Source organism: Nematolebias whitei, chromosome 12, assembly GCF_014905685.2.
Source record: "Nematolebias whitei isolate Nwh7 chromosome 12, NemWhi1, whole genome shotgun sequence".
NCBI lineage: Eukaryota > Metazoa > Chordata > Actinopteri > Cyprinodontiformes > Rivulidae > Nematolebias > Nematolebias whitei.
In genome coordinates, this window is record NC_056509.1 from 31,481,381 (window position 1) to 31,507,817 (window position 26,437).

Here is a 26,437-nt window from a genome sequence, read left to right on the forward strand (position 1 = left end):
ATATATATATACGTGTGTGTGTGTGACTAATATAAACCAATTAATGTCTCTAACTTTAATAACTTCCCTTGTATAACTCAAAACGGTGTTTTCATTTCTTGAAACCATTAAAGAGATATAAGACTCCAAGCACCTACATTACCTTTTAGCTTCCAACAGAGACAGAAAGTACAAGGTAAATATTTTCTTAAATTGTTAGCGTAGTGGGCTTTGAACATACGGAGGAATACGTTTTGAGGACTTTCAGAGTGAAAGAATTAAAGCTGTAGATGAGGTCTTGAGTAAACCACAAGAGAATGTGAGTAAACACGTAGCAAATCACGTCTGCTCTCCTCTGCTAACCACTCGGCAGTGTGTATTTGTGTGTGTGTGTGGTGGAGTGTATGTGTTTTACTGCGAGCCAAAAAACCCACTGGAAACTATTTCCTCTACAAGAGCATTAAAGCATCACTGCTCTCTTAGATGTCAGCACCAGGCCGCACGTTTCTCTCTTCTTTCCAGTTGCCTTTTGTTTCTTTTTTTTTTTTTTAACCCTTGTATCCGTTTCTCTCTCTTTAATCCTGTTGCGTTCATCACCTTTAACTCTCCTCCATTCTGCCGTTAAACAGTTTGGACATTAAATGGCATAACCCTGAGATGTGTTGAGGGTGATCGTTTGATTCAATAGGCAGAGGAAAGCGCTTAAAGATGGTAAAACAGTGGAAAAAGTGAAACGTTTTGATGCGTGTACTGACGATTATAGGAGTAACTCCTCTCAGTGCACCAAATTAGAGCACATCAAATCATTCCTGGATGAGCTCACGGTTAATAGTTTAAGCAGACGGAGTCGGGACTACACACACGCAGCCAAAACAAACTACATAACCAACATTCCCCTCACTTAACATCAGCCAACACTCGGGCCCCCGAGCCATCACCATGGCAACTCATTTGTCTTCATTACAGCTGGTCCAGTGGGTTGGATTGCTCCCTGAGGGGATTAAAGAAGCTGTCCGGAATCGGATGGAGTTCTCATATGGTTAATAACCAGGTTTAAAAGTGACTCAAAGGCACGTTGGTTAACAGGTGTGCTCATGTTTCAAAACAGTCGTCTTCTCCGTTTAATACTTTTAAGAGAAGTTCAAAATTTTGGAACGCATCTTTACATCTAATATGTTTGTTAAAGCAGTTCCAAAACAAAGAACTGATCCAACGAGTGGTTCTTCATCCTGATATACTGAGATACCCAAATCTTGTTTGTTATTGAGAGGAGTTGGTCCTGTTTTTAATTTATTACATGTGAAAAATTTGAAAAATAAAAATTAAACGCGTTTCTGTAATGAACAGTTGCATAAAGACGTTCCAAAGGCTCAACAACGGGAACTTGTTTATACAGGTACAGTTTGAGCCTCGCGTAAAGGCTGTATGACGAGGCTTTCAGTGGAACTTATGTTTAAAACTAAAGGATCCAAGGGCTAAAGGGAATAACGTTCATAATATCCAGGCTCGATTATGGCAATGCGCTTCATTTTGGAATCAGACCTCCATTACACGTTTAAAAATGGCCCAAAATGCTGCAACCCGATTTTAACCGGTATAGGCAAAAGAGAGCACGTTACACCAGTTCTGTTTTGAGTAATGAACAAGGCTGGGAGTTTTTAAAAGCCTCAGGAATCTTTTGCAGGTGTTTAGAGTTACGTCGTTGATTCAGATGGTTAGGTTAATAGCTTGTTTAGAGAACCTTTTCATGATATGCTAATTTTTTGGGACAGGCATTTTGGGTTTTCATGAGCTGTATGCCATAATCATCAGTATTAAAACAATTAAAGACCTGAAATATTTCAGTTGGTGTGCAATGAATCTGAAATATATGAAAGTTTTATTTTTATCATTATATTATGGAAAACACTGACCTTTATCACAATATGCTAATTTTTTGAGAAGGACCTGTAAAGTGGTATGGTAACGATAGCCCACCACCAAAAGGCGAAGGTGTGCGATTATGTTTTTGCCCCTGATGGGTCAATCAAACTGCTTACAGGTACACATGTTTACCCACTCCTCCTTGTTTCCTCCGCCAAGGAGGTTATGTTTTTGGCGTTTGTTTGTCTGTGCTTAAGATTACTCAAAACTTATCAATGGATTTTCATGAAACTTTCAGGAAATGTTGAGGTTGTCAAGTTTTTGTGGTGACCTGGATCTCCAGACATTTTTTTTAAAGGATTCTTGTTTGTGCACAGGATGTTACTGCGTGAATGACGGTGGGTCTTGGCAGACATGTGCACTCTCTGAGTGCTTCTAGATGTCGGTGTTTACCAGAGATTTTCTGTTTGACTGGTTGTTTAAGATTTAGAAGTAGCTCTTGTGTAGCTCTTTAGCATTATATTAACAAAACAGTTGAGTTCAGGCAGCTTTCCAGGAGCCAAAAACTAAAACAAAGGCTCATCTCTAGTGTGCAAGCCAATTGTTGGTTAGGCCTGCTCTACTGCTTGACTGAATTATAAAATAACTTTTTTACCCCAAGTATTCAGAACCTGCATAAAGAAAATGAATACATGGCAGCATCTTTTTATAAATAAGTGAGAAGGCCAAGATGGAGCAGTTTTTATAACCACCACATACTTATGGGTCTTATAAAAGCTTCAAACTGCTTCTATTTCTAACTTTTTTATTAACACAGATAAAAGCACTTTTTATTGTATTCACTCAGTGATCTTTATCAATCAGGATGTCCAGGAAGCTGCTACTCTGTTACCCACCCAAGCTCAGCTTGCCCAAAGGAAATCTTATTAAAATAAACAGCTTCTTTACCAGAACAGAAAAATTTAACTGATAAATACATTATTGACCAGAAAATCTCTCGCACTGAAGTTTCTGTTAGTTAATGATTTGATAACTGATCATCATATTTAATTATTTTCTTACAGAAACCTGGCCACCACTCAAAGATTGTGTTTGTATAAATCTGCTTTTGCTAAATATCTAAATTTTATTTTCCTTGAATGAGTTGAGGAGTAAGAGCTCCTATTTTTCCAAACAAAATCATTGATAAATCCTCAATCAACTATTGATTTCTTAATCCAGATTTTTCTTGAGCAACGTGAAAATTAATAAAAGCCTTTTATTTGTTGTTGCATGTTACAAAACATAATGTTTTTACCTGTGTTATGATGTTATTAGTTTTTATTAATAAGTGTGTGTGTGTGGGGGGGGGGGTTTGTCGGTAGTCATGGAGATGGAAATTAAAGCCTAAATATATTCTTAATTTAACCTGTTGGTTTTACCCTAAATGTCCACGAACCTACTGATTTTCCTCCTCATACTCGACCTGATTCATAGGAAGTGAACTGTATTAGCTTTGCTTTCTCATAACCTTATCTGACCATTTTAATAACCTTTAAATATCAAGCTATTAAAGTCCAGCTCCTGGAATCTGAACCTGGATCTGAATTGAATTTATGAATTGAACTTTTTTTATTTTGTTTATTTATTTTTTGTACAGTGTCCTGAGATTACGACGGAGCTTTAGGGCCACGCTAAGAAAAAAAAAAAAATCCAAGCCATAAAATTGCGAGAATAAAGTAGTAGTATTAAGAGAATAACGTCGTACGAGTCTTTTTGCTACTTTCGTGTTTTTTTTTCTTTTTTTTTTTTCCCCCACGAGTCGGATCCATGACGTGACCTGTCAATCAATCCAGTAGGCGTGTCGGCAAATGACCAATCCGAAGCTAAATGAGTTGCAATATTATCTGAACTCCGACACGATAAAGCAGGTTTACTGCATTTTAACTGTGGTAAAATGAAAAATGTTAAGCATCTTGTTAAGTTATACTTTGGTTCTGGTTTTACAAAAAACAAGATAGTTAATCTGTTAACACATCAGCATCAGATTATTATTAGTGTCAGGACTTTGAACCTGCTTACAGTAAGGTGGTACACTCTGATGGGCTGCAGCGCAGCTCTCTGCAGATAAGGAGCATTTAGCTTCGGATTGGTCATTTGCTGACGTCTACTGGATTGATTGACAGGTCGCGTTGTGGATCCAACTGTGGAAAAAAATAAAAATAAACGAGAGCTGTAAAAAATATGTTATTTTTTAAAGTCTTGTACGACTTTATTCTCGTAATTTTATGGCTTTTAATTTTTTTTTTTTCATTGCATGGCCCTAAAGCTCCGTCGTATGAGATAACTTCTGTGAATTGCTGCTAAAAATTAACTGAGTTGAACTGATTATTCTAACAGTTGTTCAACATTTGTGTGTTTTTTTTTTTACCATTATGATAACACTGCATCTATAATGCCTGGCCAAAAAAAAAAAAAAATTGCCACCTGGATTTAACTAAGCAAATAGGTACGAGCCCCCTGTTGGATAATTACTGCATGGACAATTATCTTTCATCTGGCAACAAGTTATTTAACCCCCAACTGGTGCAATGAGTTGCTTCTCGTTTCTTAAACAACCATGTTAAAGACACGTCGCGTGGTCGTGGAAAAGATGTCTGTCTGTTTGAGAAGGGTCAAATCATTGGCATCAAGCAGAGAAAACATGTAAGGAGATTGTAGAAACTAGTAAAATTGGGTTAAGAACTGTCCAACGCATTATTAAAAACTGGAAGGATAGTGGGGACCCAGCGGCTTCGAGGAAGAAATGTGGCTGGAAAAATATGTTTGGTAAAATCAAATCAAAGAAAAACAACAGTAGCACTTAGGGCTATGTTTAATAGTGGAAGTAAGAGCATTTCCACATGTACAATGCAAAGGGAGCTCAAGGGATTGGGACTGAACAGCTGTGTAGCCTTAAGAAAACCACTAATCAGTGAAGCTAACTGGGGAAAAAAGGCTTCATTTTGCTAGGGAGCATAAAGATTGGACTCTGGAGCAATGGAAGAAGGTCATGTGGTCTGATGAGTCCAGATTTACCCTGTTCCAGAGTGATGGTGCATCAGGGTAAGAAGAGAGGCAGGTGAAGTGATGCACCCATCATGCATATTGTCTATCAAAGCAAGATCTTGTTGAAAAATTAATTTAACACTGGATGGAAATGGATCTTGTGACATTGCAGAAGCTCATTGAAACAATGCCACAGGGAATGCATGATGTAATCAAAGCTAAAGGCGGTCCATGGAAATATTAGTGTGACCTATTTTTTTTTATGGCGACTTTTTTGTTTTTTTGGCCAGGGAATGTATAATGTATTTTCTGTTATATAATAGTTAAAATGTAAGTGATCTATTCCTTTTGTCCAACAGGAAGCAACAAATAAAATTTAAAATCATTAAAAACTTGAAAGATTTCCACAGTAGTGACTAAATTAAAAGCCAAAGCAGAAAGTACAAATTGCAAATACAATAAATGTTTTTCCTGATCTTTTACATGTAAAAAAACCCAGTAACAACTGTTAAAAGGGGAAACAAAAACTTTATTTTTGTGTCCACTGAGAGAAACTGAGAATGTTTTCAAACTGAGAAATGTTAAAGGTTCACTCCTTTTAGATTTTATAATGTTAAATTTGAGCTGCTGATCTGTGACTGTATTTTTCCCAGGCTAAATAATGTTTAGGATGAAAGCATGACCGTTACAATACTTTGAGCTCAAAAGTTAAAAAAGGTGTTCCTTAGTCTTCTGTTTTCTATTCCGAGTCATCATAAAAAGCTTTCCTGAGATGTGTATCTGGTTATCAGAGCAGTATTTCCTCACCACCTTCCCACCTTGCACCCCCTATAGGTGAAAGCATGACTGTGCTGAACACGGCTGATTGGCTGCTGGGCTGCAGCAGCCCGTCTCCTGCCTCGTGTTCCAAGGACTATGGTACAGAGGTGCATGTGTGTGAATATAAATGTAAAGGGTCGTGCTCTGTGTGGAAGAGCCAGTTGGTCTGATTGGCTTTGGTTTGCCGTGCTGTGTTTATTTTTTGAATGCTGTTTTGATTTCATGGCAGCGTGTGCGTGCGTGGTTTTCTTACATACAGCAAGGTCCCAACTTGTCAAGAGTATCAAATTTTATGAATTTTCAAAGGAAGTCTGTAAATATCAAGGGAAATTTGCCTGAGGTTCATTGTGTGTGAACATGTTTTTTTTTTTTAACTTAATCATCAGATTTCCTTTTTTTTTATTATTATTCTTTCTTGGTATTTCAAGCTTAGAACCTTTAGGTCATATTTGTACTCCAGCTAGGCTGTTTTTTTTTATTTTTTTTATATATATATATTTTTTTTTTTTACGTAATATGTGCTCAATAACTTTAATTGTGATGGAGTTCAGTCACAACTGAAATGGGAACCCTGCTCACCAGTTTGCTCAAATATCGCATGGTAGTTTTTCTGCTTTTTTATCTGGAGAGATGTTCTCACTGCGTTCAGGTGATGAAAAGTTGCTAAAGTCATGCCCCAACACTGACGTTTACCTTTTTTTTTACTTGAAGTGAAAACCGAGCCTTTGAACAACAGCGATGCCGTCACCACAACAGGCGACACATCACTGGACACGTATGCAGGCTCAGGTAAAGCACGCACACACCGAACTATTGTCTCAGTCCCCTCAAACATGATCTATTTTAACTCAGAGCTGAAAGCTTTAGTCCACTGAACCATTGCCTGGCCTCGTGTTGCATCATCAAAGGCTGGCAGTGAGAAGAGACATTTTTACATCTGTATTTTTTTTTTTAGAGTCACACAACCATTCTGCTTTTACACTAAGAAAACACCCTGAGACACAAACCACTGGGGGGGGGGGGGGGGGTCTGGAAGCAGCAGGGTGTGTGTCAGCACTGAGCTCAACATCTCAGTGACCACAGGAAGGCATTGTTTTACTGTGAGGCCCACTCTAAGGGCCTTCATGGACAGAAGGGACTTGGCTTCTCTCCATTTCAAATGCTTCAGATCGTGTTTACTGGAATGACGTTTTAAAAACACACCAGAGGCTTTGAGTCGTTTTGTTCAGCAATGGTTTAATAGATGCAAATTAAAACAAAAATGGACGCCATTAATAATTTTTTCTTGCCATTATATTTTCAGTCATCACCAGCAGCGGGTACAGCCCTCGTTCAGCCCACCAGTACTCCCCTCCCCTCTACCCGTCAAAGTAAGTCTGGTTATTTCTGAAGACACCTTCTTGACACCTCCTATGTATTAAAAGTTGCCGCCAGGTGTTAACATCACCTCTGTATTCCCAGGCCCTACCCTCACATCCTCTCCACGCCGGCAGCACCGCCCATGCCAACGTATGCTGGGCAGCCTCAGTTCAGCAGCATGCAGCAGTCAACCATGTACACAGCCTACTCACAGACAGGACAAGCCTACGGACTGTCCACATACGGTATTGACGAGCACTCGCTGAAAAACACAGCTGCACTATTAACATTTACATAAAGCAGCGAAACCTCTGATATCCCATGGGGAGTTGGGTGGGGCGTTGATATCCACAGTTGACTAAAGGATGAAAGCAATGCAAGAAGAAAACAAAACATGCTGGGGTTTTTAAGACATTTTACATGTATTTCCTATTTTAACAGAAAGTGGGTTAAAAGTTATTTTACTGATTTACTGAGAAGGTTAAAACAGGGTCTTAAGACTTTATTAGTCTGACAATGTAATAGTTTTTGTTTGTTTTAGTCTTCGTTGTGGTTTGGGTTGCATTTTTGATTTTTCTGAAGATCTTTTTATTTTTATTTTTGTGTACAGTAGTCCCTCGCTACTTTGTGGTTCATTTATCGCGGACTCCCTCTATCGCGGTTTTTCAAAATAAGATTGGACATGCCGTTGGCTGATTGATGGATGAGCTCTATCGATGCACGATCGGCATGGACTTTTTATTTAAAATAAATTGTTTTAAATTATTTAGCACCTCCTGCACATTTGTGCAGCCCATAATGCAGGATAAATTTTCTGTTGCAGCTGATCTCCGTGCAATTGGAGAAGTGGGCGTGGCCAAGAATGCTTGCTGGTGGCAAAGAGCCGACAAGGCAGGGAGCTGAAATCATGAGCAGGGGTGCCCAAACTTTTTACCTGAGAGGGCCAAATTTAAAATCTATCAGAGGACTCAGGCCAAATGCAATAATATAATGCATGAAATGCAAATATATCTTTAAGTAAAGTCTATTTATTTATTATACAGTTATTTAATCTTCAATTCTGTGTAAAGAACATTACAGAACCCAAAATATAACAAAACACAAGTTGTATATAATAAATTAAAACAAACATTGACATTTTGGCATTTCAGTATAATTATATGTAGTAGGGGTGGACGATATGGCTCAAATATAATATTGCGATATTTCAGAGCATTCTGACGATAACGATAAATTTTGTGATATAACAAAAAAAAAATCAGTTATTCATTTGACAAAATTAACTTAACATGTTGCTTTGCAGTATTATATAAAAACTAAAAGAACAACAAGGGTTAATTTTACTGAAATTACTTTATTTAGTAAAGTATTCAGTCTAAAAGTATAAAAATGATCCTTCTGTTATTTAGATTGAAAAAGTCTGCACAAAATATAGATCAACAAAATCCACCACAAAAACTAAAGTGCAAGTGAAGTTTCCTAAAATAACTAAAATGAAGCTTAAGTATATATATATATATATATAAGTTGAGTATAAATGTAACAAAATATATGTTGCCTTTAAATGAGCTATAACTTCCAGAAGTTGTAACAAGGTGTCATCAGCTGACCCTGACACTTGTGGTGTTTCAGCTTCCTCTGTTCCTGCAGGAGTGATTCATTTATTTCTCTGATGCTCTGTCTCTGATCACCTGACTCTGTTCTTGGTCCATGGACTGTGGAACTTCAGAGACAGACCTGTGTGTGTTTGTACCGGCAGTTTAGAGCGGGGGAGACCCGCACCGGCAGCCAGAGCCGAGTGGGGAGAGAAAAAATAAAGACGAGTGTCAGCTTAGAGCGGGGGAAGGAAGAGACAGTTGAGTTGTCTGTACCTGCAGTTTAGAGCTGGATGGAGAGACGGCTGAGCCGCGCCTTGTTTGTTTTTAGCTTTTTAGCTAGCTAGTACTGCGCGCAACTAATTAGCGTCACACCAGTACCGACAGGTGGGGGGGTACGCAGTTCGGTTTGGTTGTTCGGCGCGCACGGTTCTGGTATTCTGTTAAAGGGATGGGGCGCACTGATGTATTACGTCATGAAATTAGCATATCATGATATCATTTTTTTGCCCGTGCAAGCTTTTTTACCGGTTTTATCATGAACGACATGATATGGCCCAGCCCTAATATGTAGTGCAAATTGTAAAAAAAATGCATGTCCAACAGCAACAATAATATGAACAAAAATAAACAGTCCCATATACGATAGTCAATGGGCCAACTTTTCCATCCAACATTAAAGTCAGTGGAATGACTTGAGTGAAAACGCATTGATTCTTCAATATAAATTTTAATATAGTAATGTGGACTGCTTGGCGGGCTAACCCAAATGGCTTGGGCCCGCGGGCCCCACTTTGGGCATCTCTGGTTTAGAGCATACGTGGCCCCCAAGATGATATGTGAAATGTAAAATACTTCTGTCTCTTGAATTTTCAGTAATCTTGGATTATGATGTCGAAAGCACAACAGAGAACATCAAATGAGACCAATCAAACTCTTGTTGAGGAACCTGTGACCAAGAAAAGATGTTTGGTATCTGATTTGAGTTAATGTAGTTTCTGAAATTGGCCCTTAGTTTGAAAAAGGTTTTAATTTCCACTTATTAGTTTATTTAGTTTCCACTTATCGCAGGTCTTCAGGGTACGGATCCCCCGCGATAAACGAGGGACTACTGTATATTCCTATATAGTTTGTCTGCCAGTGTTTTCCCTCAGTTTGCCTGGTCACAAACACCTGTATCTCATCTGTACTCGGTACACCTCATTTACTAATCACCACCACCCAGTACACATACTCCTGGTATTTCCATGTTCAGTGTCAGATCTTCACAAAATTCACTCCTAGTAAGTCCTATTGTTTTGTCACTTGTAGCTCCTGGTTTTGTGTTTGTTTTTCTGAATTTAAACCTGCTGCCTGCACCTTTAGCTCCTCAGCAATCAACTACGTACAATAATGAAAGATCATACCCTGAATTTTAAGATGTCTACCATCAACATATAAGGCGATGCTGGACATGATGCAGGAGCCTGGAAGATGAACCCACAGTGTTCCCACATTATGGTCCCAGGCTTACAATGATGGTGTGCGGGGCAGTAGGTGGGACTGAAAGCCCCGCATCCATAATGCTCAGACTCTGGTTTCCAAACTATAACATAATAGCTCCCATAAACTGGGTCCTGCTGGCTTCAACTCCCAACAATGAAAAAAGGCAACAACATTTGAGCTAGTATTTACTTTCATGTCAATTTCTACAAACAAAAAAAAAACAACAAAATGGGACATTAAAGATTTACACAAACAAACTGCACTACAAGGCAGACATTTCACAGCCAACGATGTCAAATTTTAACATTTCAGTAAAAAAAAAAGTGGAAAATGTCACTTAGAAATCTTGGTTCTCTTTGCCACAGACCTGGGTGTGATGCTTCCAGGGATTAAGACAGAGGGCAGCTTAACCCAGAGTCAGTCCCCACTGCAGACAGGGCTCAGCTACAGCCCAGGTTTCACCACACCTCAGCCTGGACAGACTGCCTACTCCCCCTACCAGATGCCAGGTCGGTTCACAGAAATAAGTAACTTTTTTTTTTCCTTTTCAACTACTGTATTTTTCAGACTATAAGGCTCACTGTTGATTTTTGCAAAAATTAAAGGATTTTAAGTGCGCCTTATAGTCCTAAAAATACGGTATGACGTTTTCTTTTATTCCTTTGATATATGACAGTTTACATCACCTATTTTTCCTGTTTTTGTTCTTTCAAGGCTCTAGTTTCACTGCTTCCTCGGGCCTCTACGCCTCCAACAACTCTGTGTCCAACCCTGCCAACTACACTGCCACACAGCAGGTACTGGACACATCTCTGCACCTTTTTAAATCTCATGCACGTACTTCAGAAGTAAGAGGCTGTATTCAAGCAGAGGAGTTCAGATGTCTGGGAGATGGATTGACATATCAGGGCATTGACCGCAGTAATGAGAGCATTGTTTCGGTCTGTGGTTAAAAAAAGTAAGCTGAGCCAAAATGCAAAGCTTTTAATTTACTGGTCTGTCTACGTTCCAACCCTCACCTATTATCATGACGTATAAATCACGACAAAAAGAACAAGATCTCGTATACAAACATCTGAAATTACTGTACTTGTTGCTGTAAACGTCGCACCACCGTATAAGTTGCATCAGTCCAAATATGTCTAATAAGGTGGACAAAACATAAATGTGTTGCATCGCTGTATAAGTCGCATCTATTATGCGTCACATTTGTTATGCATCATCGCTAACGATCTGGAAACGTGGGCCGGTGTTGTGCCAAAAATCGATTGGGTGCCAAATGGCAGCTACGGGAGCACGCATGGGAGGACTTTAACTAGAATTTAACAAGATTAACACTTAAAAACAATTATTTACTTGTTTGAAATTATAGCAAGGGTGTGTGTCCGTTTAACTTTTCCTTAATAAATGCACTTTGACGTTTGCTCCAGGAGTTCCAGAGCAAGATGAAGGTGGCTTTGTATGGCAAGCCAAGTGTTTCATTAATAGCCACTTTTACCTATTAATGAGACACTTGGCTTGCCATATTAGTTGAGGCCCCTCTAGTGGCTGAAAATGGTAGTGTTCAATATTTTCCATGTCAGAATGAATGAAATCATCAGCTCTCAGCCAAAAATTGGTTTATAAATATGGGGGGGGGGGACATAAATAATTCACTAGGCTGTGTAAGTTGCTTGCATGCTAATTTATGCAAAAAACTGCAACTTATACAGCAAAAAGCATGATAGCTACTTTTGTAGGGTGACCGGACTCAGCCTTAATTAAAGGGTGATTCAGGTGGAGCTCAGAGTAAAGCTGCTGCTCCTCTGTATCAAAGGGAGTGAACTGAGGTGGCTCAGCTATCTGATTAGGATGCCTCCAAGTGTCTCCTCCTTGAGGTTCTCAGGCACGTCCCACTTGGAGGAGACCCTGGGACAGGCCCATTAGTCATAGGAGGAATTATAACGTGCATCTCCTCTGGCCTGAGAATGCCTTGGGGTCTCCCAGGAGGAGCTGGAGAAGGAGTCTGGGTTCCCTCCTGGACATGTTGCCTCCACAACCCAACCATGGACAAGCAGCAGAAAATGGATGAATACATGCATGAATAAATAGTACAACAGATTTGTCAAGGCAAATAAACCAGTCTATTTGAGAACTAGTTACCTTCCCACACAACTTCCTTTTTTCAGTACAGCATGAAAAATTAAAACCCTGCAACCTTGCATCATGAAAAAAAAAAAAACTTGCAAAAGAAACGATTTTGTCTTGGTGAAAGAGTGTTTTGAATATTTGTCCAAGTCCACATGATGGATCGCGTTGTGGTGGAAAATGCTTATAAGGGGGATTTTAATTTCTGGCACTAGACGTAGCTGTTTATATGGAGCAAGTCGTGCTTTGGTCTTTGTGGTGAGATAAAGGTGTGTGTGTGTGTTTGCTTTTATTCCTCGTGCTGTGAGGACATAAATCTGTTTAAACCGATACACTCTCGGGACCGCTTGTGTTATGGAGACAAAAAACTAATTGGCATCAAATGTCCACTTCTTATGGTGAGTTTGAGTTTAGGGTAATGGTTTGCTAAGAATGGTTATAAATTTGAAGAGGAGTTAAACTGAATAAAAAAAACTAGTTAGAAACTAAAGGGGAACTGTGTCTAATAGAAAACACACGATATACAGGAGAGGCTTATATGCAACCTTTTGACCACACACCAGCTGTGCATGAATGTGGTTTGCTCCAGTTTATGTTGATGGATGAAGTAACAGGTTTAGAGACTGAGTCATAAAGCATTTGCGTCTTCTGCAGCTGAACAAGTCTTTAATTGTCTCAATAATCTAAAAAAAAATGCATATTAGAAGGAATTAAGGGTCAAAGAGATGAGAGGAAGTGTGGTTTTTGTGAAGCATCTGTTTTTCTGTCTTTTTTCCTGCAGTCTTGTGCACTCACAGCTCATGTGTCTTCTGCAGGATTATCCCTCATACACGACGTTTGGCCAAAACCAGTATGCGCAGTATTACTCTGCCTCCACTTACGGGACATATATGACCTCCAACAGCATGGACGGCACTGGTTCCACAGCAGCCTACCAGCTGCAAGATCCCACCCCTGCTATGACGGGGCAGGCTGCTGAACTTCACCAAGGTTTGTGCAAAGAAAATACACGATGCAACTCAGAATGAAATGGTCAAATCTCCAATTTCCTACCCTAAAAGTCCAAACTAAAAGGCCTTAACATCCGATCTGCTCAGGATAATTTAATGAAACTTGATACACACATGCAGATGAGACAGATGAGGTACACACACAAATAAACAATCATAAAAAAGCATATAAAATGAAACGTAAATTAAAGTAGTGATATAAAACGAATAAAAATAAGCTACATTTATAAAATGGTGTAAAATACTAGAAACAGGAACATGACTGAGTTGTTTTTTGCCATGAAACTAGCAGTTGTTTAAACTTCCTTAGAGAAGTCAGAGTCGAGAGCTTCAGATATTTTTGCAAGATATTCCACGAAACGGGAGCAGATTAGGAGAAGATCCTTTTGTCAAATTCAGTCCTCACTGAGGGATCACTGCAGGTAATAATGTCCTGAGAGCGCACGCTGTAGCTGCACTCACAACGTGACATGTAGGAGGAGATGTATGAAGGCAGCAGACCAAGAAGTGATTTAAAGATGAAAATGTACCAGTAAGAGAGTCTGCGTGAAGTTCATGATGGTCCAACATCTGCAGGGTGCTTGTTGGAACATTCATGTAAATAATGTCACCGTAATCAATGGAGGGAAGGAAAGTAGCAGTTACAAGGTGTTTTCTAGCATTCAGAGTTGGACAGGATCTGTTTCTGAAAAAGAGAACAGATTTTTATTTCGATTTCTTTATCAAGTTTTCGACATGAGGCTTAAAAGATTTTTTTTATTTTCCAAAAAAGAGCTATAATAATTATTAGTAGGAAGTGCCATGGTCACCCAACAAATATATAATTTCATAAATTGAAATTATTAAAATGTTATGGTTTGTTTGAATATAGTATTTTGCAAGTCATGTATAAAGCTCATAATTTTTTTTTACCCCCAAATATTCAATTAAAATGTTTTAAAAAGAGAGTCATTATGACCTTAAGGGGGTTGAAATGTTTGTAAAACCTCCATTTAGAACTAGTCTGAAGGAGCGCTTCGTTGTAATTCAAGGAATAGGATTATGGAATTGCCTTGATATCACAATAAAAATTTCTAAAACAATTTATATGTTTAAAAAGATGATTAAGTTAAAATTGTTAGGAAAGTATGATACCATGTGAAGGATGCCTGATTTTTGTTTTTGCTTTGGGAATTGTTCAAGCCTGAGTTGTTTGTTTTATTTTAATTTAATTTTTTTTAATAAGAGGTAGCTATTTTAAGAATTTTCTTCTTCTTTCTGCACCCTTTTCATTCAATGTTTTTTTTTTTTTTGATGAATTTGTTTTGTTTCTTTAAATTACTGAATAAATTACTTTTAAAAAAAATTTAAAAAGAGATGTACATCGACCAAGATTCCCATGTATTTGTAAGAATCGACAAACTCAATAGGAACACCATTCAAAGATAAAATGGAAGGAAATACTACTGGGACCGACTTCCTGTTTGAAAAACAAGATTCCTTTGGTTTTATCAGCATTTAACACAAGTTTGAGATGGAACAAATCTGACTGGATGATGTCGAATGCACTGTAAAAGCTGGAAAACCTTAGCAACAGATTTAGCTTGACAATAAACTACTGTATCGTCGGCATAGAAATGTAAGGATGCATCAGGAATGATCTGACCTACATTACTTATGTAGATTGTAAAGAGAGGGGGTCCTAAGACTGAGCCTTGTGGTGCACCATTGTTGACAGTTAAATAACTGGAAGAAGCACCATTATGTTCATCACCCCTGCTCCAAGGTCAAATGTTATAAAAGGTCTTTGTTAATTTGCGGCATTGCTATAGATTGCTGTATAATAATTTGTCGAAGGGCGTATAATGTGCCGTACTCTTGTTCACTTTAATTATCTCGTTTCCAGTTGGAAAATAAAGCAGGTTTGGTTACGAAGGTAACCGTTAACGTAAAAGTCCAGACGCTAATTGGGAGAGTTGGCACATAGACTCAGTTTGTTATATCAAGTGTTGAATTTATTGTCAAGGAGAGAAAATGAATGGAACAAAGCGAGTCTAAAATCCACGCATGTCGTGCCCATAAACCTGGATTTTAATCAGTGTTGCTGCGTTCTTCTTGCTTGTCTTTGGTTTATCTTGGCTGTAGTTCAGGAAGCCTGATTACAGTAACTTATCATTTGTCCTGTCGCAACTTTTTTTTTCCCCTTGCTTCTTCCTCATTTGCTTTTTACTCAACCAGTTCAAGTCAGTATTTTTTTTTTATTTCCTTTAGTCACGTGCTGTTTGGGTCTTCGCTATCCTCCCCCCAGTACTGCACTTTCCCTTTAGTCTCTGATTGAGACGTAACAATATGAGAGCTGAAGCTCGGGGTCTGGTTCTAGTTACGGAGCAGCAGTGGGAGCATATGGCGCTGGGGCAGGGTGTGCTCGTGTGGAATGTCTGTCTGTGTGTGCTTAATCATACATTTAGAATATTGTAAATGCAGTCTCTTTGTAAGAAGCATTGGATTGTGTAAGTTGTCTTGATTTATCCCATAGCTTTTGTCTTTCCCCCTCCTGTTAAATGTTCACATGTCCGTGTCCTCATGAATCACTCGTTAACAACGGTGCTTTTGTTTTGGTTTCTTACTGGTCTTTAAGTTGATCTGTCATGCCAATTACTTTGAATTATTAACCTTGCCAATACATCTACTCTACTGTATAACGTCTGAGTTATTGCTCCTCCTGAAGCAGACACTGAATACCTGTGGAATCGGCTCCAACCACATCATCATTATAATTTTTCTATCTACGCAGCAGTGAATGTAGTCTGATTACTTGTGCAGATTCAGGCGGATTTCTGCCAAATATGAAATGTTTCAAAACACCTTGTCTGTGGCTCTTTTCCCTCTCAGGGGACTTTGAAACAGTGCAGAGCCCCTCCACGCCTATCAAAGAGCTGGACGACAGAGCCTGCCGGAGCGGGGGGTCCAAGACTCGTGGCAGGGTGCGCAAAAACAACCCCTCTCCTCCTCCGGACAGTGACCTGGAGGTAAAGGACCGAAGAACGTGCTCTCACAATTCTGAAATGACGTACTTTGTGTTTTCCATCCAGCCTGCTCTCTGTAGCTTCAGTAAACGAACAGAGCTGAGTACAGATGTCACTCTCTACAGTCAGGGTGTTGCTAAAACACATCTGATGTCTGGTTCTGTTTGTTTTTGTGTTCTGCAGAGGGTGTTCGTGTGGGATCTGGATGAGACCATCATCGTCTTCCACTCTCTGCTCACTGGCTCATATGCACAGAAATATGGCAAGGTATGAGTGTTTCCACAACACGGCAGTACTTGGACTTGACTGCACTCTCTCCATTTGTCAAGGAAGCAGTTTAACTTGAATAGAATGAACCTCCACACTCTGACCACTTTACAACAAAGAAGGGACTCGTTGAACTATAAAATCAGGCATAAAAATGTTATTCTGAACTATATCAGATGATGCTGTTGGAAATAATTTACTCCAGGAGTTTTCCAGATCTGCTGATATGCAATCCTGAAATTCGGGTACGCGATTGTTACTTTGATTTTGTTTGTTTGACTGGTGGTCATGCTGTTGCAATGAGTACCTTTAAGCTTTCAGAACTCTAGAAACAAAAACAGTTCCTATAGCCTTCAAATGTGGAGTTTGTATTTTATTTTCTAGGTCTTCATAAATACAGAAAAATGAGAATAGGAGCATAAACACATTTGAGTTTCTAGATTATTAAGAAGTAGGGATGCACGATATTATCGGCATGGTGTCCGTATCAGCCAATATTAGTGTAAAAGTTCAATATAGGACATCGGCCATTCCATCAAAATAACTCACCGATATAAAAGGTGCTGTTTCTTTATGACAACCCAGTGACGAGGACGCCTGCAGCGGCAGCACAAAGTCATGACGTTACATGCGCCTACCTGATCTCACGACGAGAGGAAAATTCAAAATGTTGGCAGTGTGGAAGTTATGTTTTTTTATTGAGGATGTCGGATTCTGAACATTTTTGGACTACGTTGAGCCTCGCTTTATCGTCCCCAATCAGAGATATTTCTCTGATGTAATCTTAACCAATTTAGCCGTCATTTCCGACGTCAATGAGAAGCTAATAGCAGATAGCACTTGGGTGAGTTTTACCACAGAAATTTGGACGTCGTGTTAGCCCCGTTAGCATAATTAGTCTTACAGCACAATGGATAGACAAAAACTTTGAACGTAAAAAGGCACAAGAGTGCAGAGGATCCCACACTGCAGCTAGGAACCTGGAACAAGCCTCCACAAGTGAGACAGCATCGCAGGTGACTAATGCTAATAAATAATATTTAACACTTTTCATTTAATATAAGTCAAAGTGCTATGCATATCATATGGCTGTTACTGAATGTATGTCACCAGCTCTTACAGCTGTTACACAGTTTTTGTATCAAATAAGCCTAAATAAGGGGAATATGTTATGGCAAAGGAACGTATATAAAATATCTATCAGTTATCAAACAAAAATCCAATATGGTGCATCCCTATTAAGAAGTCTTCATTAAGGTCAAAAATTATATTAGAAAATCTATTTTAAAATGTTTCATTCCATGCTTTTCGTTTGTTTGAGCAGTATTGTCATTATTTCCTTTAGTTTTATTCAAATTTGGAGAATGTACAAATTAAAATCAATCAACCTTTATTTATACAGGTAAATCCCATTGAGCCTCGAGGACTCATTTACAAGAGAGACCTGATTTCAACAAAGAAAGATGACAACAATGGACAACAGCAACAACAATAAGCAGTTATAAAAACTCATACTAGTTTTTTTGTTTGTTTTTTGTTTTTTTAACAAATAGGATGGCTAAAAGGAAAAAGGTAACAAAACAAAAACAAAAAACAGCTAGATTCCAAGACAAATGTATAAAACTAAAAACAGGAACATGTCTGCATTGGTCCCTGCCAGGAGTCCAACAGATTCTTAAAGCCACTTAGAGAGGTCAAGGTCGAGAGCTTCAAATCTTTTTGTAAGATATTCCAGGAAACAGGAGCGGAGTAGGATAAGGCCCTTTTGCCTAGTTCAGTCCTCACTGAGGGAACACTGCAGGTAATAATGTCCTGAGAGCGCACTCCGTAGCTGCACTCACGCAGAGACATGTAGGAGGAGATGTATGAAGGCAACAGACCAAGAAGTGATTTAAAGATGAAAATGTACCAGTGAGAGAGTCTGCGTGAAGTTAATGATGTCCAGTTAACCAATGAATACAGGGTGCAGTGGTGGGTACGATAATCACAGCCAGTTATGAATCTTAGTGCACCATGATAGACAGCATCCAACATCTGCAGGGTTCTTGTAGGAGCGTTCATGTAAATAATATCACCAAAATCAATTGAGGGAAGGAAAGTCACAGATACAAGGCGTTTTCTAGCATTCAGGGTTAGACAGGATTTGTTTCTGAAAAAGAAACCCAGTTTAACTTTCAGTTTCTTTACCAAGTTTTCCACATGGAGCTTAAAAGAAAGATGTGAGTCGACCAAGATACCCAAATATTTATAGGAATCAACAAACTCAATGGGGACACCATTTGAGGATAAAATCGGAGGAAGAACTGCTGGGACCAACTTCCTATTTGAAAAAAGCATCCCTTTGGTTTTTTCGGCATTTAGGACAAGTTTGAGGTGAAACAAATCAGTCTGGATGATGTTGAATGCAGATTTCAGAAGCTGGAAAGCCTTAGCAACTGTTTTAGCTCGACAATAAACAACTGTGTCGTCAGCATAGAAATGTATGGATGCATCAGGGATGTTTTTAACTACATTATGTATGTAGATTGTAAAGAGGGTGGGTCCTAAGACTGAGCCTTGTGGTACACCATTATTGAATGTTAAATAACTGGAGGAAGTACCATTATGTTGAACACATTGCCTCCGGTCTGAAAGATAGTTAGAGAACCAACCAATGGTGTGATCTGAGAAACCGATTTCTGAGAGCTTATGACACAAGATGTTCTGATCCACAGGGTCAAAAGCTTTAGACAGGTCTAAGAAAAGTGCAGCACAATAATCCTTAGCATCCAGTGCTTCAACAACGTCATTAAGAACCTTCAGTGAAGCAGTGGTTGTGCTGTGTTGTTTCCTGAAACCAGATTGATGTGGAGGTAAGATGTTAAATGAGTCCAGGTAATTTTTGATTTGAGAGTTTATCAGTTTTTCTAGAACCTTGGCTAAAATGCAGAGTTTAGAGATTGGTCGATAGTTGTTCAGTGATGTGGGGTCACCTCCCTTCAGCAAAGGAAGAACAAAGGCTGTTTTCCAAGTGTCTGGGATGGAGTTTTGTCTTATGGAGAGATTGAAGATGTGGGTCACAGGGACTGTGATGATGTGAGCAGCCAGCCTTAAGAAATAAGGTGGAAGTTCATCTGGACCTGCAGATTTTTTAGGATCAAGATCTTTTAACAGTTTATTGACCTCACTGACTGAGAACGGAGAAAAAGAGAAGCTGTGATTAACTGAGGATTGATTTGTAGGAGGGATTTGATTTGTAGAAGTTTGGTTATTAAGTGAAGTGGCTGATCTTCCATTAGTAACTGTGTCAAATAAAGAACCAGAAGCAACAAAATGTTTGTTGAAACAGTTCAGGATCTCGTGCTTATTTGACACAGGAGCAGAGTTAACGAGAAGTTGTGATGGGAGGTCAGATGATTGGGGGGTGCCTGAGAGAGATTTAATGGTTTTCCAGAATCTATTAGGGTCATTTAGATTTTTGGAAGTCTGAGATAAGAAATAGTTGCGTTTTGCTGCTTTGACAGCAGTTGTGCATTTATTCCTCATCTGTCGAAAACTCAACCAATCAGTGTCTGAGCCAGATTTTCTCGCTGCAGCCCAAAGATGATCTCTCCTGTGCAGGAGGTCAGCTAAAAAACACCCGACAACTGTTCAAACATTTCCTCACAATTAAAAAAAAAAAATGCCCATAGGACAGAAAAGTGACTGAAAGATCAGAAACTTTTAGCCCAGAAATGTCCATCCAATCTTTTATCTGCTGCTTTTCTTTAGAGACGTAAATGAAACTGGTCCAGATGACATGATTTAAACTTTTTTGTTATCTACCTGGATGATTGAACCTACAAACCTTTTTTTTAATTATTATTAAAAGGCAGAAACATTGATTTCAGTTTAGTGCTGTCAGTTTAGCTGGGATAAGGCCAAGTTTAGACAAAATATACCCAAACGTTTGTTGCGAGCAGAATCTTGCCCCTGTCTAAACGTTCAGTACCTTCATCGTCGCAGGACGTTAATGAGCTGCCTTTATGACCGTGTTTACTCTTTAAATCAACAACAACAATGGCTGCTTGCTGTGCACAAGCTTCATTTCTCTCAGTGGATCTTCACATTACATGAGCCGCTCCAGGAACGTTCTGCTCCATTTATGATTGCAGCCTATAAAACGAGTTTTTAAACGTAGCTATTAGTACCTGTCAGTGCTTTCATTAGTTTAATCATCACCTGAATGTGCTAATTTCCTCCTCAGAGGGGTGTTTATTGTCGTTTTCTCTGAACTTGTTAGGTGGTCTGACTTTCTCTGAGAGCAGGTACTCTGTTTAGACTTCCTTTTAGTTTTAATAGATCTTGGCTCTGATCTGGGATCATCCTATGTGGCCGCAGGTTTTTGCTGGGTGATGTCATTTCCTGTGGCCTGAGGAGGCTTTTTCATCCCTGATCCATTCTGATGTTCTGGTTCTGTTTGGCAGAAGAACAAAAGCTGGCACAGCTTGCACACACGCAGCGTTTGCAGCCAGACTTTCACAGAACTTTACTTCTTTAACAAACGAGGGGTTGTGGGCACTGGTGGGCTTCCCTTTTTGCTCCACACTTGTGGGTTTTAACGTTTGGCAGTTTGGATTTATTGGATTTATTGGATAGAGGAAAAGCCCCGGTAAGCTGTAAACTCTTCTCTGTGTGTGTGTGTGTGGGGGGGGGAGGGCGGGGGTCTACAAACACCCCCGGCCCCAGGGGGTGAGTCAGCTTGGTTTGCTTTGTGTTTACTGTCGAGAAACAATTAGTGAAAATGTTTTCACAATGTGCATTTTGGCTTGAGTTGCATTCCAGTGCGGAAAATGGTTTTGTCTCTTTGTACCCTGGGAAATGAAGACATGTTTGTTACCGCTGAGCAAAATGAGAATTAGGCCTGTCGCGATAACAAATTTTGCTGGGCGATTAATTGTCTCAGAAATTATTGCGATAAACGATAATATTGTCTGAAATTTGACAGTAATTACTAATGTCAAATTTAAGAAGAAGTTTAATTTGTTTTGAGTGTAGTACCATTTTTTAACCCCTGGATGGCAGTATAAGGCTGTTTGAACCAAAGGATGGATAGTGAGGGAGTGAGCAGCGTGTCTCTTTAAGAAAAATGGGAGGGAGGCCCCTTGACGTGACATGGGCTGTCTCTTCGGTTCTCAAAATGGCAGACGCTTGGTGTGGTTTGAGCTCTCTAGCATTTTTCACACAAAGCTTTTAATAAAAAATCAGTAAATAAGTTCTCGGCTTCTTTTTGCAGAGAAAAATAACTTTTTACACGAAGGCACAGGTTTTGACTGTGAATTTTGGAGCTTTGACAAGACGAAGGTTTTTCCCCCCCGAGGTTGGCCTGTTAGCATAGCTTAGCTTTTCACCTTAGCTGCGTTTAAAGAGCACCGGAGTTGAGCCTTTTGTCATCCAGTGACTTCAGTAGAAAGAGACATGAAGAAACAATTAAGCCGATAAATGAAAATGAGGTTGATAATTTTCATTTATCATGCGATTAATTGATTTATTGTTTATCGTGACAGGCCTAATGAGAATATTAAGACGGGCACAGACTGGGCCTCTGCGATTCTGCTAATATTCTTTGCTTTTTTCTGATTTGATGGGAAGGGTTTATTTACCCTACATTCTAATATTTTGTAGAATTTGTCACCTGGATTACTTAAAAACAAATGATCACCCGCCCTGTTAAAGACGGGACATTATATTCATGTTTGTTTTATTGTCAGTCTGTTAGCAAAATATTTCAAGAACCACTGGATGAATTTGAATGAAACTCTCAAAGCGATCATTAAATGTACATGCTTCAAGTGAGCCTGACATAATGGGTTAAAATCTGGTTTGGTAGTCGCAGAGTGTCATCGCCAACACGTACTCTGAGAGCACCTCGGTGGTTGGTGAGGTCTGTACAAGTAAACTCAGAACTTTTTATGTGTCTAATCCTAATCCAAGTTTAAAAATCTATCATTCTCTGAAAGCATGCACACTGCCTGCCTCCGTCATGCTAAAGAACAACTTATACAGAGAAATGACAGAATTTAGACCAAAAAAAACCCAATATGAGCAATCCCACATGATGATGCAACACTTCAAACTCAGGGTATCTGTTATCGATGACTCTCAGCTACTACCACATGAAATTTAATGTCTTATCTGTATAACTGACTGAGTCATAGCCATATTTGTGTAGAGTACTGTTGATTAATTGTGGCAGACATTTTATGTGCAACTGACCCTGAACGTTAATCAGTTTTAGATGTACATTCAGTCTCTAGTATCTGAAAGTTTCATTAAAATCTGCCTTGTGGTTCATGATATATTTTGCTAACGGACAAAAAGGGCTGACTCCAATGGTTCATGCTAATGTTTTCTACAAACAATTAGACGTAATCACTCTCAACTACTACCACACTTAATTTTAGCTCAGTATCTGTAAAACTAACCGAATGTGAATTAAGCTCAGTTGTCTGGCAGCCATTTTGAATCAAGCTGTTAAAACACATTAAAGTTCGTCTTCGCCTGACTGTGATAGCAGTTGTGTCCATGCAGGCACAAAAATAGCCCCAGAAGTTAGTAAGTTCAATTTGAGTAATTTCACAAACGTTAACCATCTCATAGAATTCAGCCTTCAAATGAACGTTGAAACGTTTTAACATTTTTAGTTTCTGCTGATGTGAGGTCAGAGTGCCAGCTGCTTCTGTTTGTTTCCACATCGCCACAGGAAGCACAAACCTTTACAGCATTTCTGCTCAAAATAAAACCTGTAAAATCACCCACGTTCTGATCAGACTCCCTGTATGAGAACAATGTTTTTATTCCTCCTGGTTATTATGTAGTTTAGATTCTTCAGACCCTCTGAGAACAGAGAAGGTCACAGTGATCAGTTCTAAAGGAAACTAGAGAAACTGCATTTCCTGGAAAATGTAGCGTTACAAAAGAACTTGCTGGAAAAACAGCTGAAATTAGCTAAAAAAAAAAAAAACATGCTGAAATGTAGCTGAATGGGAAGAACAAGCCTAGGTTATCAGAAGAAAGCAGAAAGAATGTTTGCTGAATTTGGTATAAATTAGCAGAAATGAGCTCCAAAAAAAATTGCTTAAAAAAAAAAAGGCTGAAATAAGCAAAAAAATAAAAATAGCTGAAAAGTAGCTGAAAAAGCAAAAAGAAGCTTAAACAAGCAGAAGGAATTGGAAAGGGTTGGAATGTGCTATAAAATGTGAAATTAGCTGAAAAGGCTTAAATTAGCGTCAAAACAGCTAAATAGTAGCTGAAAGAGCAGAAAAAGCTGGAAGGAGCATAACAAGCTGAAATGAGCAGAAATAATTTAATCAGGCTGAAATTAGCAGAAATTTACATGAAAAACTTTTAACTGAAAACTGAAATTGGCTAAAAATGGTAAAGCTAGCTGAAAAGTAGAAAAAGCTTAAATTAGCATAAGAAAGCAGAAAGAACGCACGTCTGACCATTTCGGCTGAAAGAAGCAGAAATTAGCACATATTGGAAATTGACTGAAAAAAGCTGACATTTGCAACAACAACAAAAAACTGCTGAAAAATAGCTAAAAAAGCAGAAAGAAGCTTAAATTACCAGAAGGACGTGGAGAGAGAACATTTTTACTGAATTAGGCTGAAAAAAGTTTAAATGAGCGTAAAAAAAATCTGGAATTAGCTGAAAAAGTTAAAATTAGCATAAAAACTGTTAAATAGTAGCTGAAATAGCAGAAAAAGCTGAAACTTGCAAAAATAATCTGAAAGGAGCATAAAAAGCTGAAATTAGCAAAAGTTAAAAGAAGCACAAAAAATATTGGCAGAAAGAATCAGGAAGGAGCACAAAACAGCTGAAATTGGCTGAAAGTAGCTTAAAAAAAAGTTTAAAGTTGATCAAGGAAGCTGAACCAGAACAAAATGTGAACAAAGAGCAGTAAAAGACTGTAAACAGATCTAAAGATTTGAAGGATGTAAAAAAAAATGTATATTAAAAAGCTAAATTGCACCAATACCAAAACACTTCTCCTGAAAGAGCTGAACGTTTTGATATACGATTTGTTGAAATAGCACAAAAAATTTTGGTTGGAAAAAAGGAAGATGCTGAAAAACATACGGAAGAAAAATGGATCATAGAGTGGCAGCTTCATAAACATTCACACAACGAGCAGAGAAGTGAAGTCAACTCTGGAAGGAAATCACATGAAGCTGCGTCGTTGAAGAGCCCGACGCGTCTTTTTTTGTTGTTGTTCATTTTCTTCTCCCTCTCAGGGAGACTGATTCTCCTTCAGTTTGTGCACACGCCTCCCTCGCCTTCCTGATAGTTTGTTTCTATTCTAGTCGTCTGACGGTGTCAGCGAATCGTGCTGCAAGCTGTCGACCCCCACTGACCTATCGCAGATGATGGTTTTTGCAGCTGAGCCTCAGGCTGGCAGGGCAGGCCGCATTCTCCCAAAACACACACGCAAACCTTTCACATACCAAATACACGCAGCACACACACACAAACCAGGAGACACACTCTTCATCTGGCCCCCCTGCAAACATCAGGAATGCAGATGGGACGTCCGTCAGTGTCTGCTGCCAGGACTGGAATGTACCATTCTAACAGAGGGGTAGAGTTAGGAAAGTCACGATTTGTTTGTTTGAGAGGCAGGTTTCATAACTGGAAACTGTTCTGACCTTCCTGTTGTTAGGACCCTCCCATGGCGGTGACGCTTGGCCTGAGGATGGAGGAGATGATCTTCAACTTGGCAGACACGCACTTATTTTTCAACGACCTGGAGGTAAGAGAAACAAAAGCATCTATAGAAGTTTGCTTGTTGATTACCGCCCTCTAGTGGCACAAAAACGACACAACTCGGATTTTTTTTTATTGGCTTGGTTTTATCTTTGCCTGCATTTGTCTGTAGTGTTAGCAAAATATCTCATGAACCAGTAGATATATTCTAATGAAACTCTCAGGAAATATTTACTGAAGATACATTTAGAGCCGATTACCTTTTTTGAGTTTCTTCAATTCAATATGGCTGCTACAGCTACGTAGCTATGCAAGCACCAAAATGGCTGTAACTTGAATTTCACAGATACTGAGGTAAACTTAGCCATAATAGCCGAGTCATTCCAAAACATAGTTTGAGCACTGATCATGCGACATCTGTTTTTAAAACATTGCATTTTATTTATTAAAGTCAATTTCTCTATTAATTTCACCGTAATCTACAGTTAGGACATTTTGTCGGTGACAAAACGAATATGAGAATTGAGCAAACAGCTGTTGGACCAGTTTAAAGAGGCATACAACTCAAACAAACGGGTATTATCTCAGGTTTATATGAAGGACTTAAAAACATGAAAGCACGTTTCAACTTTATACATCAAAACAAAGTGGGAAACGGAGGGAGGAATGGATATAACGGAGGAAGAGTGGAGAACAATCGGGGAGTATCGGTGGAAATGTAGCAGCTCATTGAGATGGAGGAAGTTTGGGTGGAAAAGTTTGATAAGATACTTTATTACACCTTAATCCCAATGTACTGTAAAGGTAACTCTGAGAAACTGGAAATAAAAGTGCACATTATTACCATATTTTTGGGACTGTCAAGTAATTAAAACTTGTTGGAAGGAGAGGCATAAAGCAATACAAGATATTATTGGAAGTCAACTGACTCTAGAAAGTAAATTTTAGTTTTTTTCGACTCATGCCTGAAGGATGGTCAAAGATAGACAAATATTTGTTTAATATTAGTGACGTGCAAAAAAGCCCTCACGAAAAACTGTCTTTCACTGGAGAGCCCACCGTTGAACATATGGATGGACATCACAACGGAGGATGGAGAGAATAACTGCAGAAGTAAATGACAAAAAGGACCAATTTACTTTACGCTGGAAGAAATGGATGGTTTATATAAAATCAC

At 38.9% G+C, this 26,437-nt stretch overlaps 1 protein-coding gene across 1 annotated transcript in view; it reads left to right on the forward strand.

Moving 5' to 3' along the window:
* Positions 1-26,437, forward strand: part of eya4 (EYA transcriptional coactivator and phosphatase 4) — a gene marked incomplete in the record, with an annotated part of 51,175 nt that overhangs the window by 17,821 nt on the left and 6,917 nt on the right. Inside the window, 10 exon segments of the mRNA XM_037685838.1 lie at positions 5,704-5,787; positions 6,400-6,477; positions 6,992-7,058; positions 7,150-7,292; positions 10,493-10,636; positions 10,842-10,924; positions 13,070-13,244; positions 16,136-16,272; positions 16,453-16,536; positions 25,217-25,306. Of these exon segments, the coding sequence (XP_037541766.1) occupies positions 5,704-5,787; positions 6,400-6,477; positions 6,992-7,058; positions 7,150-7,292; positions 10,493-10,636; positions 10,842-10,924; positions 13,070-13,244; positions 16,136-16,272; positions 16,453-16,536; positions 25,217-25,306 (1,085 nt within the window).